The 16,775-nt window shown below is 46.3% G+C and overlaps 1 protein-coding gene across 5 annotated transcripts in view; it reads right to left on the bottom strand.

Moving 5' to 3' along the window:
- NECAB2 (N-terminal EF-hand calcium binding protein 2) overlaps positions 1 to 16,463 on the bottom strand; it is an 86,756-nt gene extending 70,293 nt beyond the window's left edge. For 2 of the 5 annotated variants that reach the window (XM_075101701.1, XM_075101702.1), the window contains exons 1-2: positions 16,249 to 16,463; positions 7,573 to 7,597 (exon numbers count right to left, since the gene is read on the bottom strand). In XM_075101701.1, coding sequence (XP_074957802.1) covers positions 7,573 to 7,597; positions 16,249 to 16,446 — 223 coding nt within the window. In that variant the 5' untranslated portion in view covers positions 16,447 to 16,463. Of the gene's footprint in view, positions 1 to 7,572; positions 7,598 to 14,720; positions 14,824 to 16,248 lie in introns of those variants that run through there. The other 3 variants (XM_075101704.1, XM_075101703.1, XM_075101705.1) reach the window with 3 other exon arrangements.
- Between the last annotated feature and the right edge of the window lie 312 nt (positions 16,464 to 16,775).

The following is a 16,775-nucleotide window of genomic DNA, read 5'->3' as shown; positions in this document are numbered from 1 at the left end:
AAAAAACAAAAACAAAAAAACCAAACAAACAGGCCCAGGCAGAGTGAGCAAGCTGAATGGTGACAGCTTCTTGGGTTTCCAAAATAAGGAAATGACTAAGGTACAACCACCACTGCGGGCAGGACACAAAGCAATCAATAGACAACATTTGGCACATGATGCAATAGCAGTGCTATGCTTGGACTGTAATCCCGTTTTCCTGACCCAGAAGTGACTCCTCTAACCTGCAGCCCCACAGACGAAGAGCCCATGAGAACATGAAGCATTGAAAGTGAATCCTAAAAATGGGTCTTTAGACCAAATACTCACCAGTGCCAGTTCTCTCTTTCCCTCTCTCCTGTGCTCCCAGATTGCTGGATCTGGAGAGCCATTTTCACCCCTTTTTGCCCAGATTTCTTTATTAATGACTCAAGCTCAGGGGCACTCTCAGAGTGAAAGTGGGAAAAGGAAACATTTACACAGTGATCTGGGTCCAGTTGCTGTGAATTTGGGCTCTAAGCACATACATAGACAAACACCCCTTTCTTCCTGTTCTGGGCTCACTAGAGGTGATCAAAATAATTTCTCTAAGCTGAGGTTGGAAAGGGTGGGTGAGACTTGGGAAACTATTACTATTAAAATCCTGCAAGCTTCCCAGATCCCCAAAGTCCTTAGAGGAACAGCGTCGCCTACAAGCAAGACACGGAGAACAGGCACACATCACTTGGGAAAGGCTGGACACTGCCAGGAGTTTCACCCACATGCTCTTTTGGAGAGACACCACGGCAGGACTTGTTCAGCCCTCTGCTGAGGGCCCATGGCTTTCCCTGCTCTCCCACCACCATTCCTTAATCAAGAAACACATTCCATGGAAGAACCTCAAGCCTCAGTCTCTTCATTTGCATACTGGTGATTAACAAGACCAAGTCCTACTTAGGCGACAATTAGGACATGCCTCAGTTCTTTAATAGATCAAGCTGGGGCTGAGAGAGGTGCCTGAAGTTTTTTGTTTACAAGGTTTTCTTTTTCTGCCCTTTTCCACCTTTTGAAGCTTGAGAGCTCCACAGACTAACAGGACAGCGGTGGCATAGGATGTTACTCGCACAAAGCCATCAGGCAGAGCAGCACTTCTGGTTTATATGTAAGAGGAGGAGCTTGCTCTACTCCCAAGGCCACATCCCCACTGCCAGCTACCCAGGGTCCTTACCAGGCCAGTTTGTTAAGATGCTGATGTCCAAAGATATTTATGTTCCCTGCTTGTCAGAGGCTCTATATGTGCCCCCATCATTTATAGCACAATCTGCTATGAGGCTTGCAACACTGGGACATACAGACCTTTACTTATGAAGAATAATGGCATAAATCTCCTTTAATGGGCTCCTAAGTGACTAACAGATATCTGTGTGCAGCTATTTAAAGGACAAACCCTACTTGGATAGGAATGGGCACAATTCCATTGCCCTTGACGGCTCTTAACCAATAAGCCCTTTCCAACCACCTATTCCTGCTGCATTCATGCTTCCTTTTTCCCTTTATTAGCTCTGCTACGTCCCCTGCAGGCCTTGAGCTGATCATCCAGATGACCTAAAAACCAAAAGCTCCTCTCGGCATTTGCACTCCAGATCTCTACGTTAAATTTATAAATTAAATTAGTTTAATCCATGTTCATACTTCATTGTATTTAATTTTTGATAACAGCAGAAGCTATCCAAGACAGCATGTGTTGAATGGCTTTGTTCCCGTCTATACCTTCCAGGGAGAAGCACAATGGTTTGGGCCAGTTCTTGGTGCAGAAGTCACAAGGACAGCAGCAATAGGAAGGTGCCAAATTGACCAAACCAGTGTACTAATTCATCCCTGGTCACTGTCAAGTGAAATACTGCACCACCGCCAGCTCCTCCTGCCATTTTCTGTAGGTGCTTTATAACCATATGCTGAGGTTTTGGAATGTTTTCTTTTACATCTCTCCTCTTCGATGGCAGAGGTCCAGAGGAATCACCTAACCCCCAGTGCCTGGCAAGCCAACCCCACGAGTGGGGCAGACTGATGGCCATTTCCACAAATGAGATGTAGTAATTATGGCAAAAACTCCAAACTAAACCACAAGATTAAAGCTAGATGCACTTCACATTTAGTTACACTCAAGACATCGGAGTTGTGTAGTTGCAGTGACTGGAGATTTCAAGATAATAAAACTCCGGTTTTTGGGAAGGAACATTTCTATAGTGAATCATTAGCAATTAACCTGTTCTGTCAAAATAAGACCATCTTAATCTTTCAAAGAGAATGCTGGACTATTTAACTTATGATTGATTAACAGCTTTCTAAAGAGAGGATTAAAGTACACAGTAGATAACTCAGATGATTGACAGCTCTGCTTCACCAGCCTAAAACAAGATGCCTCTGTTTTCCTACCACATGCCAATTAAACGATTAAGTATTGTTTACTGGAACCAGGAGGATTACAAGACAGTAGGTGGATTTATTAGCAGAGAAAGGAAAAACAATCCTACACAGAAGAAAAAGATTATTTTGAATGACTAACAGCCATGCCCTTGCAAAGCATGACTAGAGCAAGCTGAATTATTCACTGTCAGAAGGTTACACCCCAGCCCTTCACCTTTTTTTTCAGACCATTTGCCAGTTTATCCAGATGTCTCCAATGTGCTCATCATTTCAAGGTGCACTATCCAGAACATTTGCTGAGTTTTTCATATAAATAGTGGTAAATCCAGCTGCTTGATATTATCAACGGGGAGAAGGTTGGGGACTTAACTCACATTAGAGACAGAATCTCACTTCTCTGGGGCAGGAGACCAAGACACCTTTTAATGACCAAGAGCTGCTTCATTAGCAGTCTCTTAGTACATGTAGGCACTGAGTCAAATCACCTTGATATGGGTACATGAACATGGCAGAAACAATAATGTGTTTTACCATCTTGCACCAAGAACATCCAATTTTACATGAATTAACTATTTATGCCGAGGAGCTTTGGAAGGAAGGGGAGGAGGGAGGAGCTCTTGAATTCACATGATTAGGCTCCATAGTCACTGTGTCTGACCAGCCATGTTGCATTAACACAGTATGTACCATTTTTACCAGGCATGGGGTGAAGGCAGGGTGGTAGAAATGAAGATGCTGAAAAAATTTCCAAGTTTATGACCTCTTGACTGTAGGAAGCTGTACATTAAACGAGACAATCCCTTAAGCTTACAATCCCCCCTTTGTCTTTATGTGACCCTTTAATCATCTGATCTATGGATGGCAAAAGTTAAATAAGATGTTCTAGTTAAACTAGATGGCAAGAGCTGAAGACTTCCCCTGATCCCCCCCCCCCCCCCCCTTTTCCTGTAGGGCTTGTACACAGGTCTGTAAGAGTGGCTTTAGCACAGCCAAGGAAGCGAGAGTTGCTAGTTCTGGGTAGCTGCCAGTGTTCCCTGCCCTGGGAGCTGTCTCCCCCAGTATGCCACCGGCACACAGCACTGGTTAATGTTTTGTCTCAGCTGGTTAATTAAAAAGAGCAAAATCCCTGCCAGAGAAGAACCTCTGCAGGTGTAGAAACAGCAGAAGCCTGTTAACAAAGTAAAACATTTTGGGAACCTGTGAGGTTGTGTTTTCAGCAGCCTGTCCAGGGCTCAGGGTCCCTCCCCTGGATTCTGACAAACATCTAGACATGTAAGATTTCCATTTTTCAGTGGAGGCCTGTGTATGGCACACAGGCCACCTGTGGTGCGACATGCAAGCGCCAGGCTGATGCTTCCACTGTTCCTTGGAGCTGTACCAGGTAAAGCCATGAAGAGACTGAATTTCAACAAATCAATAAATTAAGGGCCAGAATGTCAAACATAAAATTGTGAAAAAGAGATCCCTAGGGATATTAAATACAAAGATATTACCCCTGGCTCTGGAAACTGAGCTACAGTTTGTGGGGAGGCTGTAACCAAGGGAAATATTCCTGCACATCTCCTGCAGCAGCTGCTGTGAGCTGCAGGGTGCTGGAGGGGCAGCTGTGGGAAGTCATGAACCCAAAATGCCACAGAAGAACCTACTGAGCTAATTATGAAGAATAGCCCACTCTGTTATCAAGAGTTAAGCAAATACGAATGGCTGGTGAAGCTGGATGCCATGACTGGCAGATGTCTCAAGAAAAAAAACAGCATCTGGAAAAAAGGCAGGGAAAGGCATTGTAGGACATACAGTCCTTCAGGAAGACAGCCCCAAGATTACAGAAACAAACCTACTCGGTGAGATGGGAAAGCAGCCTCACTGAGATCGACGCGTGCCCAGGCACCTCGCAGGAACCAACATGGGGACAGAGCTGCCACTTAAATCCAGACTACTTTGTGACAGCCTGTCATTGAGATCATAAAAAGGAAAAGGCAGCATCCCATTTGCCTGGCAGCATTAGTCCCATGGAGAGCACCACATTTTGTTGTCCAAACAGTAGGTCACCTGCATTGCAAGCAACAAGAGTAGGAGCAGAGATGGAGGTAACTCTTTCTTCAGAGAACATTTCACCTTTATTAAGAGAGCCAGCTGTGCCCCCCTGCAGTGCCCATCCAGGGCTAGGAAGGGGCAGGACAAATTTCAGAAGAGCAATTGCAGCCAGCAGCCTCACTGGGGCTTGGAGGGGAACTTTTCTGCCTACGCTCAGAGCCTTTGTTCTCCTCAACCCCCTGCAAGCCCAGCACTCAGCCCTGGTGCACCCCTGGCAGTGACAGCTCTCACTCTTAGCAGTTCAAATTCCTGCCCAACACCGTCTTTGACAACGAGCCACCAATTTAACCACCAGACATCAGGGTAGGGCTTGTCCTGCTAGTGCCTATTCAGCTGATCTGCCCAAGCTGATTATGGGTCCTGACACATTAGCCCATCATCATTACACCCAGTGCATTAACAGCTACTGGATGGCAGATGTGTTGCTGGCAATCCGCACTTATTTAAACATTTTGTGACCTAGGCAAGAGCAGCTCCAGTTCTTCTGATCTGTGCAAGCATCTGTGTTTGAGTTTTAATTGGGATATTACTGGTTAACATGGAATAAATATTTTCAGACAAATGGCGTCCAGGAGAATACCTGCAAAGGGCTAAACACCTTTTCGTGTCTGCACAGTATGGCCAACCAAAGAGACCACTCATCCATGAGCAATGCTCCCCACAGGCATTATGTTGTGGGGTACCTGACCCCCAGGAGGGTATTCTCTGCTGGGCAGGACAGCAGCTCCTTGGAGAGGTGTTTGGGTGCCCAGGATGACTGATGGACACCCCAAGGTCAGCTCCAAGATATTAATCTCTGCTTCTTTGCTCAAATCCAAACTCCCTCTGGTCAGATGAGCAGGACAAGAAAATGCTTTTAAGTGTCACACGCTACCCAAGCCACTCGCTGCCTTTCTGTCCATGTGCAGTGGAGTGATCCCGCCTCTTATTCACATGGATCACTTACCTGAGCCTTAGAAAGGGAGGAACATCCAGGGAGAAGACCCAGAGTGAGGGGCAGAGGTAAAAACAACAGGTTTGCTGTTGCTGATGGAAGCACATTGTTTGGCCTTTATCAACATGTTATTCATGCTAAAACACTGAAGGAGTGTTTGCCCGTCATTAGTAATAGAGTATAAGGTTGCAAAAACAGGAGCTTTGGATCAGTTTTAACAAGAGCAAAGGAACTAATCAGCAAAACTCACCAGCTTTCCAAAGGTACAACTTTCTTCTCAGAGACCCATTGCCAGAGCAGACCAAGTGGGTCCAAATGCTCATTTCCCCAAGTTATCACCCACACCACAAAACACAGATTCATGGCTTGCTACTGGCACCTATCAAATACACCAAGCAAGCTGTCCCTGTAGCAAGAGCTACACTAAAATCTAACCTCCACGACCTTGTAATGTGGTAAACCCACCAAAACCACAGCTTTGCCCTCTTGGCTGGGTTGGAAAAACATGTCTGTCTGCCCCTGGCAGGCAGCAGGTCCTTCCATTGTGCTGTGGTGAGCAAGCAATACCAAAGTTTCAAGAACAACTCCTGTGCTGCTCTGCTCACCCACCCTAGAAAAGCCTTAATATTGCACAACAGTCAAACAAGGTTTTGTACTTTGAGTTCTGATTCTTCAGCTCCATCTCAGCTGTTATAAATTTAACTGAGACTAAAACAAAAGCGCAGCATCATATGACAGACTTGAAAAGCAGTCACTGGAAATAACTATGTCAAGACCAGTACATTAAAGTGCATCCTTCCAAGCATTGTTCAGCAGAGTAACATTGGTTATTGAAAAAAATCACTGCTTTTTGTTTCAGCTGCCCTACACAGAGGCTGTAAAGGAAACTGGAAGTTGGCTGCAGCAGGAGGGAGGCTAAACATGGGCTTAGCAAGGAACAGTTTCACAGGTTGAAGTTTGGAGCAGCATTTTCAACTTCAAACTGAGATGGGAATAACTAAGCACAGATTTTAGCCTAGTATCTGCATATCATCAGACTCTCCTGATGGAGAGCAAGTGGCAACTAGGACTTCATTACAAGCTGGCAACCCCAGCACGCAGCTCCACGGTGGCAGGCGCACCAGCCAGCAGACGGCAAGCAGGCAGCATCTAATATTTCATCAGGCAAAACCTACAGGTCTCCAATTATGCAACAGTTAGGTGGCTCGGGAGGCTGTGAAGTATGACAGGCTGGGTGTCAAGAGCACATGTTCATTATTCCCTGTAAGCGGCACTTCGAGAGCTCTTCCCCTCATGCCAGCCAGCTCACAGCATCTTTTGCTGCTTTACCTAGGGGCAGTGATCACACCTACAAGCTCTTACAGAAATCGGTTATCTCCCTTTTAAATCTGGTAGGGGAAAATACAAACTCTCCCCTGTGCTCCTCTGCACAACCTTCCCGCATATCCCTCTGCAAACACACACTGGTTTGATGCATATTTAATTTTCTTGTTGTACAACAGGGAAAGAATAGAGACTAGCTCTTGGGATTTTGGCTAGGAGCTAAAATTAAACAACTTTTCAGGGTGGAGAGATATCCTGGTATTGGTACCCACTGCTTCTTTTTCCCATAACTACACCATCTCACAGCAGAACAGCTCTCTCGTTTCAGGATCCCAAGTTATTTAATGAAGACACCTCCATGTTACTCCCCATCTAAGGACAAGACTATGCTTCAGCAAAGTTGTTCGGCTTACTACAGACACAGACTGAAAACACACATCAATACATGTTGCTCCTCAACACATGCATTCCAGTCCTTCAGGAATGAAACTACTAATATTCACAGATGAGGTCTCTTTTGCAAAGCTATTCCAAGATTACCGGAAGGTGCATCCTCACTTATCACTTAGCTGTGATTTCTTTTTTATGTTCTTTTTTTGTGAAATTGCCCCAAACCTGGGGGATCTCACCATGCTGACTTGCACACTGGCATGACATCCTTCTAAGAATATCTTTCACCCAAAGAAACAACAAACACTTTCCTGAGGCTTAAATGGTATTAGCATCAGACCCAGTAACCTGAACAACATTGAAACAGTTAGATGTTACTATCAGGAAAAACAGTAACGTGACAAAAGTTCAATCAAAAAATGTGAAATATTAATTTAGAGACTTACCATTTTTGTCAGCTCTTCTGAAAATCTAGAATTGAAAGAGAGAGAGAAACATTTTTTACTATGCTGTTTGACTTGTAGAGTTTTTGGTTTCAGTGAAGCCCTTAGCACCAGGACCGTATTTGACACCATGCACAGGGCAGGGCCACACGCTCTAGCCCCCAAAGAGCCAATTCAGGTGCTTTACTGAGCTTGGCCTTCCCAAGACCCAGCCTGTGGCCCCCAGACCCACAGGCTAGACAACCACCTCTGGGAGAGAGTACCAACAAGTTTGGCTTTGGAATAACCAGTGGAAAAGGAGCTAACTAGCAAAATAAAGATAACACAGAATGTTCCCAGCAGTTCATATATTTCCCATCTCCCTTGCAGAATAAAGCTGAAAACACAGATCCAAGACAAAAAAACAACACAAATTTTTTTTTTTTAAATTGCAACAGCCATGTGGACATCCCAACCAATTTCTCTAGTATCAACATTACCTCTTAAAACAAGTTTCACAGTTCTGCACTGCTGAAACAGATTATTTATAATATTTTTTTAAAAAGAGCAAGTTTCCTGCAAGGGAAAGAGATTATATTTAGGCTTAAACCTACAGCATGGACGAACAGCCCAGAGAGAGGAATCAGACAGCCTTTTAGAAGAAAAAAATAAAATCACAATAACACGTAGTACAGTAGAGTTTGCCAAGGAGAATGACAGCAGAAACAACTGCTATTTTTCTGACTATCCTCATTTTAGGAATAGTCCCCTGACACAATGCAATTAATAGCAAAAGGTTTGTGCAAAGGCTGAAATCTTATAGGTTACTGCCAAAAATGGCTGCTAGCACATGTTTGGCCATAAATTACCAAATAATTAACATGCTCATAAACTGGACAGTAAAAGGGGAAATGTTCTCATTATCTATTCAGACCTGACCCTACTAATTTGAGCAAGAGCAGAGATTTTGGCTGTACAAATAAAATTCCCTGCAGAGGGAATAAAAGCACCAGCAGGACAGATCAAAGTCAGCCATAAAAAAGGAATCTTTTGTTTTCTGGGTCATAAAATAATTTTAAAAAATTCAGAAGAAAAACTGCTGCACAAAACAAGAAAACCAAGAGACAAATCAACTTGCAGCATGTGCTATTTAAGTGAATATGGCTTAATTAAGGAATATTAATCATTCTTTTCCCCAAAGTTCTTCCTAAGCTGCAGAGGGTGAAGTCAAAGCTGGACTTTCTGGCATACTTTAGCAGAGGCAAACAGTCTCTGCTTAAGGCCAGCCCAAATGGTGGGAGTCACCAAGTCCCAGCTTCAAGAGAGGATCATAAAAACCCTACAAGGATTACATTTTGTGACCACTCCAAAATTGCTTACTTCTTGGACTGACTTTTTTTTTTTTTTTTAAGAGCAATTAGAGGTTTGGGAGGAAAATCCCACCTGTCTCCATTCTTATGGAATTCTTCGAGGTTAAATATGGGTTTTGAAGGACTGGCCAGTCATGGCTTGTCTATGGGAAGTAAGAATGAAGCCAGCTAGGACAAGCAGGACCCCAGCCAGCCTCATGGCTTTGGAAAGTATCACCCAGCCATGCACAATACGTCCTGCCCAGAGTATGAAATATTCCTCTTTTCCTGACGTGGACACCCCAACTCCTCACTCCCCACGAGCACCTCCAGGCAAGGCACTTCTCTTTCTAGCTGCTGATTATTTCTCGTGGGTTTTTTTTTTTGTTTCATTGCCACATCCTTCTATTACTGTTCCCACTGCTTTGAAACAAAGACATTACATCAAGCAGCAATATCTATTTTAAGGTCCTGTGGGAGATTGCCACCCCGCTAAGCACAACTGTCAGAGGGAGAATGGGAAGGCAAAGACAATAGGCAATATGGAGCTAAGTGGCAGAAAGGCTCAATCTGCAGCACTCTGGTCTGTGGAGCCACTAACCTTGCAATGAACTCTCAGAGCAAAAGGAAGAAAAAATAAAATTAAAAAATAGAAGAAATATTGAGAAATGGAAGTATTTATGTCCAGCTTCACTAAGTGAACTTTTCAGAGCTTTAACTCCCCCAGATACTCCTAGAGAATATGACTGTTTGTAAATTAACAGGTTGATGGAAGATCACATCAGGTCTGTTACCTACCAAGGCTTATTCTACAGGACTGAGCTCTTTAGTTTTTATTGCTAATGAGCAAGATTTATTCCTCCAATTTAATTGGACCACCTAAAATGTGCATACACACAAGAAATTTAAAACAGGACTCTTGGAGGGAAAGCAATTTAAGATAAAGTCATCTGTTAACACAGGCAGGCAGTACATCAAGGTAGAACACTGGAATGAGCATCAGGAGGCTGATGAAGATGTAATACACTCCCTGATAGCTTGGTAATGCTGCCAAAAATGCTGCCTCTGTGAAGACCCAGGATTTACACCCCAGCTCAGCAAACAGTGCCCTCCCACACACAGTCTGAAGATGCCCTCTGCGCACGTCTTGAATTAGTTGTTCCACTGTGGGAAGGATGGGTGTGCCTTTGGTAAGGGAAAGGTGTAATATCTGGTGATGGAAGGGAAATTGCAGCCCCTCACACCTCCCCTGCAGACCAGCAGGGCAAACCCCAGAAGGCAGCTCAGTGCTGGCCTCCCAGGGAGCTGGGGGAAGGGAAGACTCCAACCAGCTGCAGCAATAAGGGAATACAAGCAAGTTTGCTGTGTCATCTCCAACGCAGAGGCTGCAAAGCTGGTCTACCCCACAGTCACTCTCTGCAGGCTTGCAGTAACTCCATTGGTGCTAGTCTCACTCAGTAGCGAAGTCGCTTAGTCTTAGTCAAGGCAGCAGCCCTGAATATCAGCAAGAGTGGAGGCGATGAAATATTGATGGAGTAACACCCTGTCCTGCCAGGCCCTCGGCAGCAATTGGCTTCCTGCTCCTCCACCCCAGCCGAGGACCATCCCCAGTGGCAGAGGGCTTCATGAAACAGGAGCTGTCAGCACCGCGTAGCCTGACCAGGGATGTTCTTTCCGCTCCATCTCCCACAGTTCTCCAACCATGAGGGAAACACACCACTTTCAGATGGTAAATGAGAAATTACCCAGTCCAAAAAGTACAACAGCAACCATCTTTCCCCATCAGCTACACTTTAAACCTATTGAGTCTCCTGAAGCACAGGCTAAGTCACATGGAGAGCCCACAGGATGACCACAATATGGGCCAGAATAACCCATTTTATAGGATTTACACAGGCACTGCATGCAGTTTGCTGTCTGCAGCATACTTATTCCATTTACCAGGTGTTTAGATGAATATAAACGGTATTTTACTCAGAGCGAGGAACCTCTGTCAAGATTTCCAATAGCTTTTTTGAAAGTGTATGTTTTTACTGTACTACTGAGTACTACAGGTACTTGGCTGGCAGAAGTAAGCAATGTAACACTAGTGGTAATAATAAACTTGAAAAAAAAATTGGTGGTTTCAAATGTAAACATTCAGCTCTGCCTTCTCAAACCTCCTGCATGAGAATGTGTGACACTGGAGGCTGCTTAATGGAGGTTTTCTTGCCAATTTTATTAAATTGACACAAGCACTCCCCTAACAAGCCTAAGAATTATTATAGGGTTTGTAGAGGTTGTTATTCCTTCAGCAGGTTAATGTGATGTTGATTTAAAATACAGTGCAACAAAGCTAGAATTTTGTTTTCCATTATAATCTTGGTGCAGAATCAAGAACAAACAAAATCTAAGTCTCCTGGGTGAGGAAAGCCTATGGGTGAGAAAGTATCCAGATACATAGATATACAGTAAAACCCGACTGCTCCAAAGCAAGGCTGCTACAGAGCACCAGGTCTCATGGGATCTTTCCCACTCCAAATCCAATCTTCTTTTTTTTTGGTCTCCCCAAGAGCAGAGCAGTTAACACCATACCCTAGCCCCTCCTTTCACTCTTACCTTCTCCTTAGACTTTACCTAGCTGTCATAAATAAAAGTTGAATGAGACAAGCAAGAGTTGCATTAGATGTTTCCACGTTCACAGCACTAGAAGTTACTTTTCCGTAAACACCAGCCCTGTGTACAGCTCTATTTCAAGGGCCTGCTTACAAAGTCCTGAAGAGAAATGTTGAACTTTTCTGTGTGATTATGTACTTTGCAGTGAGCAATCTCCAAATGCACAGAGCCCAGTCGGCCCCAGCCCCTGCTTTCCAGCCATAACCTGACAGCATGACTTGAAAACACAGCTTTTAGGGCCTTTCCATTTCACTTGGAGAAGTGAGAAGGTAAAGGAGGACACAAGAAGGGGAGTGAATCAACCTTAAAAAAAAAAAAAAAGCAGAAGGTAAAAGGTCAACGAAAAGGTCAAAGCAGAAGGTGATTGATAAGGGATTCCTGTGGCTGTGATAGCTTTGCTAGTTAGGGCTGCACTGGAAATTGCATCATTGACAAAACAGTTGGAAAACCATGCCAATTCTTTGATCTACATTTGGAAATGCACCCTTCACACAAACCAAATTCTCTGTCTTCAATATCCAAACACTTCACTCAGTCCCATGGGGCTGAAGAAATGCAAATCATAGTTGATCACGTAAGAGATGGTGCAAGAGAAGCCACAAGCAGGAGAGCTGGACTTGAAATTATCTTCCTGACCATGTTGAGGAAGGAAAGAGGCAGGTAAGGGTCAAAATTAGTTTTCAGCAAAAGACAGAGCAGATCAGACAAAAAGCTTCATCTGACCTGAAATTAATGCCACTGCCTTCTTCAGGAGCATTTAAAATAAAGCCAAAAAGCAATGAATTTACTCACTGTTGGCAAAGCCAGAAAGGTGGCAGAGATGTCAGCACCCTTGGAGTGCCCAGTCCTGCCACAGGGTTGCTCACCCATACCCAGAGCTGAAACTTACTTTAGATGCCGAGTACGAGATGAGCTTTTTCAACCGGCTCTCCCTGGTGTAAAGCAGACATGGTACCCTCACCTGCAGCCACTGTGGCTGAGCAGGTCTTGCTGGAGTTCACTCACACTCCTGCTGTCAATGCAGGTTTTTAACAGTGACATGAAGGCAGGAAGAGATGAGTAAGAAGAGTTGGTAAGTCAGCATTGAAGCACTCCCAGACAGGGCAATACCTGTCTAGACATTTCCCATGCCTTGGGAGCCATCCATCTCAGCTCTATATTGCATGTAGACTCGTTCACATTCAGCAAATATGATCTGATATATGCTTACACCCCCACCCCCCCCCATTCTCCCTTTCATAAGTCTTGTGACATTTGCGGATTTGTTCCAGACTGGAAATGCCACCACACATGAATTTGAGCCACACTGTGACAGTTTCAGCTTCCTTTTATTAAAGGGGTTTTGGCCTTGTGGGTGCAGGGACAAGCTCAGAGCCTTTAGAGGGCATCTTTAAGCACCTCAGAGGGCAGATAGAGAATGTAGAATTACCATGATCTCGTATCATATGGTGTGGACAGACACTAGTTGTCTACAGCAGATTACACATGCTGCCAACCCTGAACATTTGGCTTTTACAGATGGAGCAGCCTTGTGCAATCCAGACCCACAGACCAAACACCCAGAGGGTGAGCACAGGATGGGTACAGACCCTTTGCTCAATCCCAACCCCTGACTGACATTGTAGAAGCTGACCATTAAATGCAAAGTGATGTTTTCAGGTTCCTAGAGTGATATGTCACCTTCGCTTGATCTACTACCACCACCGGAGAGCATCTGTTGCTCCCTAGTTTTACTTGCTGCCTATTTTAAGAAATGCTTAGGGCTTAAATTTCTTCTTCATTATTCTGCTACCAAGGTTTAGTTAATCTGCAATTTTAGCCCCTTTTTACACTTGGAAACCTATGATTTTGAGCTGAACTAGTAAATATTATTCAACCTGTTTTTAATCCTTTACCTAAAATGGCATAAGCAAGCTAAAGGAAAAATACTGAAAACAGCCCTAAGCTAAGTTCATCCTGCAAGTGGCAGTAGCCAGGTTGATGGCAGAAGGTATCTAACCCCCTGCTTGTATTTTGTTCCTCCTCATCCCTGTTTTGCCCCATAACACTGTGGTTTTGTTTCTCTGGTGGAAAGGACGTGGGCAACTTCATACTGACCCACCAGCTACCCTCACGGTCTGGAGGAGTGAGAACAAGCATGTTGGGGACGGTTGAGTCAAAAGAAAGCCAGAACAGGAGAGGAGAAAAAGTGACTAAGGTACCGTTAGTGTCAGAGTCACCTTACCTAATTCATAGCCAAAACCAAGCTTAACCATCTTTCCCCAGCCCCTGATGATCTGCCTACGTGGCACACCAGCTCATGCAAACGTGTTAGGTAAATATAAAATCTCACAGGTCTTTTACTTCATGCCCACCCACCAAGAAGCTGCACTGCTGCGTGGCTGGAACCCACCGCTTCCCCAGCATATCCACGTAATGCAAGAACATTAACGAGTTAATAGGAAAATATGTTCTCATCCCTGAGGATTCAGTGGCATCTTTGTTTCTTTCCTGCTAATGTGTGAAAACTAACCTAAATGCGTATTCCTGTGTTTAAACTCTTTGTATGAAAGAAGGGGTCTCACAGTACACTTGAAGAGCCTGTTACAGTAAAGCCACAGCTTCAGCTGATGTTTCTATTGTAACTGGAGAAAAAGAAGAGAAGCAAGTTCTAAGGAAGGAAGGGGGGGGGCGGAACCCAACCAACCAAACCCTCAAACCTTATATTCCAGCATCCATTTCTACTTTCAGCAGATGAGAAAGGGTGCTCAGACTCATTGTGAAAGGGAAAACGGTTCAGGAGCTGCACATGCAGCTCTATTGTATTTCCCAACAGTTAAGCCATTCTGAAAGTTCAGGGCTCATTTTCTCAGCTCAAACCTCAAAGCAGGGGAAAAAAATCCATTTAAAGACTGTAAAGTTGAACACATAAGATACCATTTTGGTGGAAAACCAGTCCTAATTCAAGAACCTCTTGTATAAACTTAATGTTGCTTCCCAGTTGCATTTATGCTCTGAAACCCAGATTCCAGATTGTTGTAAAATTTTGGTAATTTCAGGGCAAGTAGGAAAAAAAAAAAAAGAAAAACAGAACAAACAAGTTAACTTAAAAGACATAAGGTTATTAGTTGCATTTGTCCTGTCAGTTTCCCCATGAAGCAGCATTTCCTACAGCCCGCAGCTGCCTACCTGCCGGCCTGTTTCACTGGGCACCACCATCCCTCAAGAGCTCTGCTTTCCGACTGCTTTTGGCAGCTCAGTAGACACAGTCGAACTGGTTCATCCAGGGAACTGAAATGCTTATCAGCCCAGAGTGCTCAGATGTAATGAATTTCAGACTCACCAGCCCATGCCTATGCCTACCAGGGAATGTGGTAGAAGATTCAGTAAATATTTAGAGAACGCAAGGGCTCACCTGGCAGAGCTACTACTGCCTAACTTCGAGAAGGCTGGAGGAGAGCGTGAGTTATCCTTTACTACAGCCAATGCCTCAGCAGCTTATTTCTGCATTCACAACACTTTTTTCTTTTAATCCTAGGAGATAGTAAAGCTGAGGATCTATGTGTTTAATTACTAGTTGCTGCAGGAAGATTGTGTAATTACACCGTTTGCATTCTGGTTGATTCCACCCTATTCTCCCAATTCAATTAAGTGCAGATAGCCTCGTTATCTCCCTAATCAGGAAGTCTATAAATACCACAGCCGAGGCACTAAGCACAGCACTACCTGCACCCCCAAACCTGGGTAAGGGAGCCCTGGGTCCCACGAACTTGCAGGCATCTGGGACCATGCTGCCCAGTTCCCACTGCACAGAATCTCACAGCTGCAGCCCTTCAGGGACTGGGGTCCAGGACCTGGGATGGATGCAGGACCCAGGGTGCACCCCTATGCCCAGCTAACCTGGGGCAACCCACGGTGCAAGACTGGGGGTGTTGCAGGACCTGGAGTCCTGCATCCAGATCCAGTCAAGCTAATACCAGGATTAAGGACCTACAGAGCATCCCCACCCTAGCTGGTCCAGGGGCTGTAGGACCTGGGATGAGCCCCCATGCCCAGCAAGCCCGGGGGTGCAGGATCCCGGCAAGGAGATACAGGCTGCTTCCCCATGCCCAGCCAGTGGGGGGGGGGGGCAAAAAAAGCAGGACCCAGGCTGCCCCCGCATTCCCAGCCAATCCAGGAGACACAGGACCAAAGTGCACCTTATCCCCAACTGTCCCAGGGCGTGCAGGGCAAATGGATGCAGGACCCGGACTGCACCCCTAGTGCCCAGCCAGTCTAGGAGGTGCAAGATACGGGCGAGTTTGTGCAGGGCCCGGGCTGCAACCCCATGCCCAGCCAGCCCAGGGGCACAGGGTCTGGAAAAGATGTTGCCGGATCTGGGCAGGGCACCTCTATGCCCAGCCAGTCCGGGAGATGCAGGACCTGGGCTGCAGCCCATCTCCAACCGACCGGAGGTGCAGGACCCGAGGAATAAAACCCTGACGCCAAGCCGGTCGGGTGGGTGCAGGAACCGCGGCGCACTCCCGTGCCCAGGCAGCCTGTGGTTGCAGGATCCGGGCAAGCGGGTACAGGAGCCGGGGTGCAGCCTCTTGCCCAGGCGGTCCGGGAGATGCCCGGACCCGGGCGCAGCCCCGCGGATGCAGGACCCGCGGTGGCCCGGGTGGGTGCAGGACGCGGGCTGCACGCCCTCGGGGTGCGGGCCGTGGGGACCACTCACATCGAGGATGACGGAGGTGCCCTTCCTCTGCCCGGCGGCGGCTCCCGGGGTGAGCAGCTCCCGCTCGGCGACGCCCTTGTCGCTCATCCTGGCCGCCACCCAGCGCAGCAGCCCGTCCAGCCCGCGCAGCGCCGGCGGCGGTTTGCGCAGCAGCCTGTGCACGCCGGCCCGGCAGTACCGCGCTGCCTGCTCGCACATCGCTCAGCCCGGCCTCATGCCGGAGCCGGGGACATCCCCCCTCGCCCTCCCCCTCCTCCTCCTCCCTCTCCCTCCTCCTCCTCCTCCCTCCTCCCCCCTCCTCCCGCACGGCGGGCAGCGGGCGGGCCCGCCGGGGTACCCCGGCGGTCGGGGTGCTCCTGCCCAAAGAGTAAGGGGGGGGATTTTTGGGGTGGGGGTAGGTCACCCCGGAGCAGCCCCGGTGGGTGCTGCCTGCGTGCGCCTACCTCCATACAGCCCCCCCTGCTCCAACAGAAAGCATCCTTTTAGGCATTTTCTACCTGAAAATATTATTCCTAGGGCATGTCCTC

The sequence above is a fragment of the Phalacrocorax aristotelis genome, chromosome 8, assembly GCF_949628215.1.
Source record: "Phalacrocorax aristotelis chromosome 8, bGulAri2.1, whole genome shotgun sequence".
Taxonomy (NCBI): Eukaryota; Metazoa; Chordata; class Aves; order Suliformes; family Phalacrocoracidae; genus Phalacrocorax; species Phalacrocorax aristotelis.
This window is presented reverse-complemented; position numbering and strand designations above follow the sequence as displayed.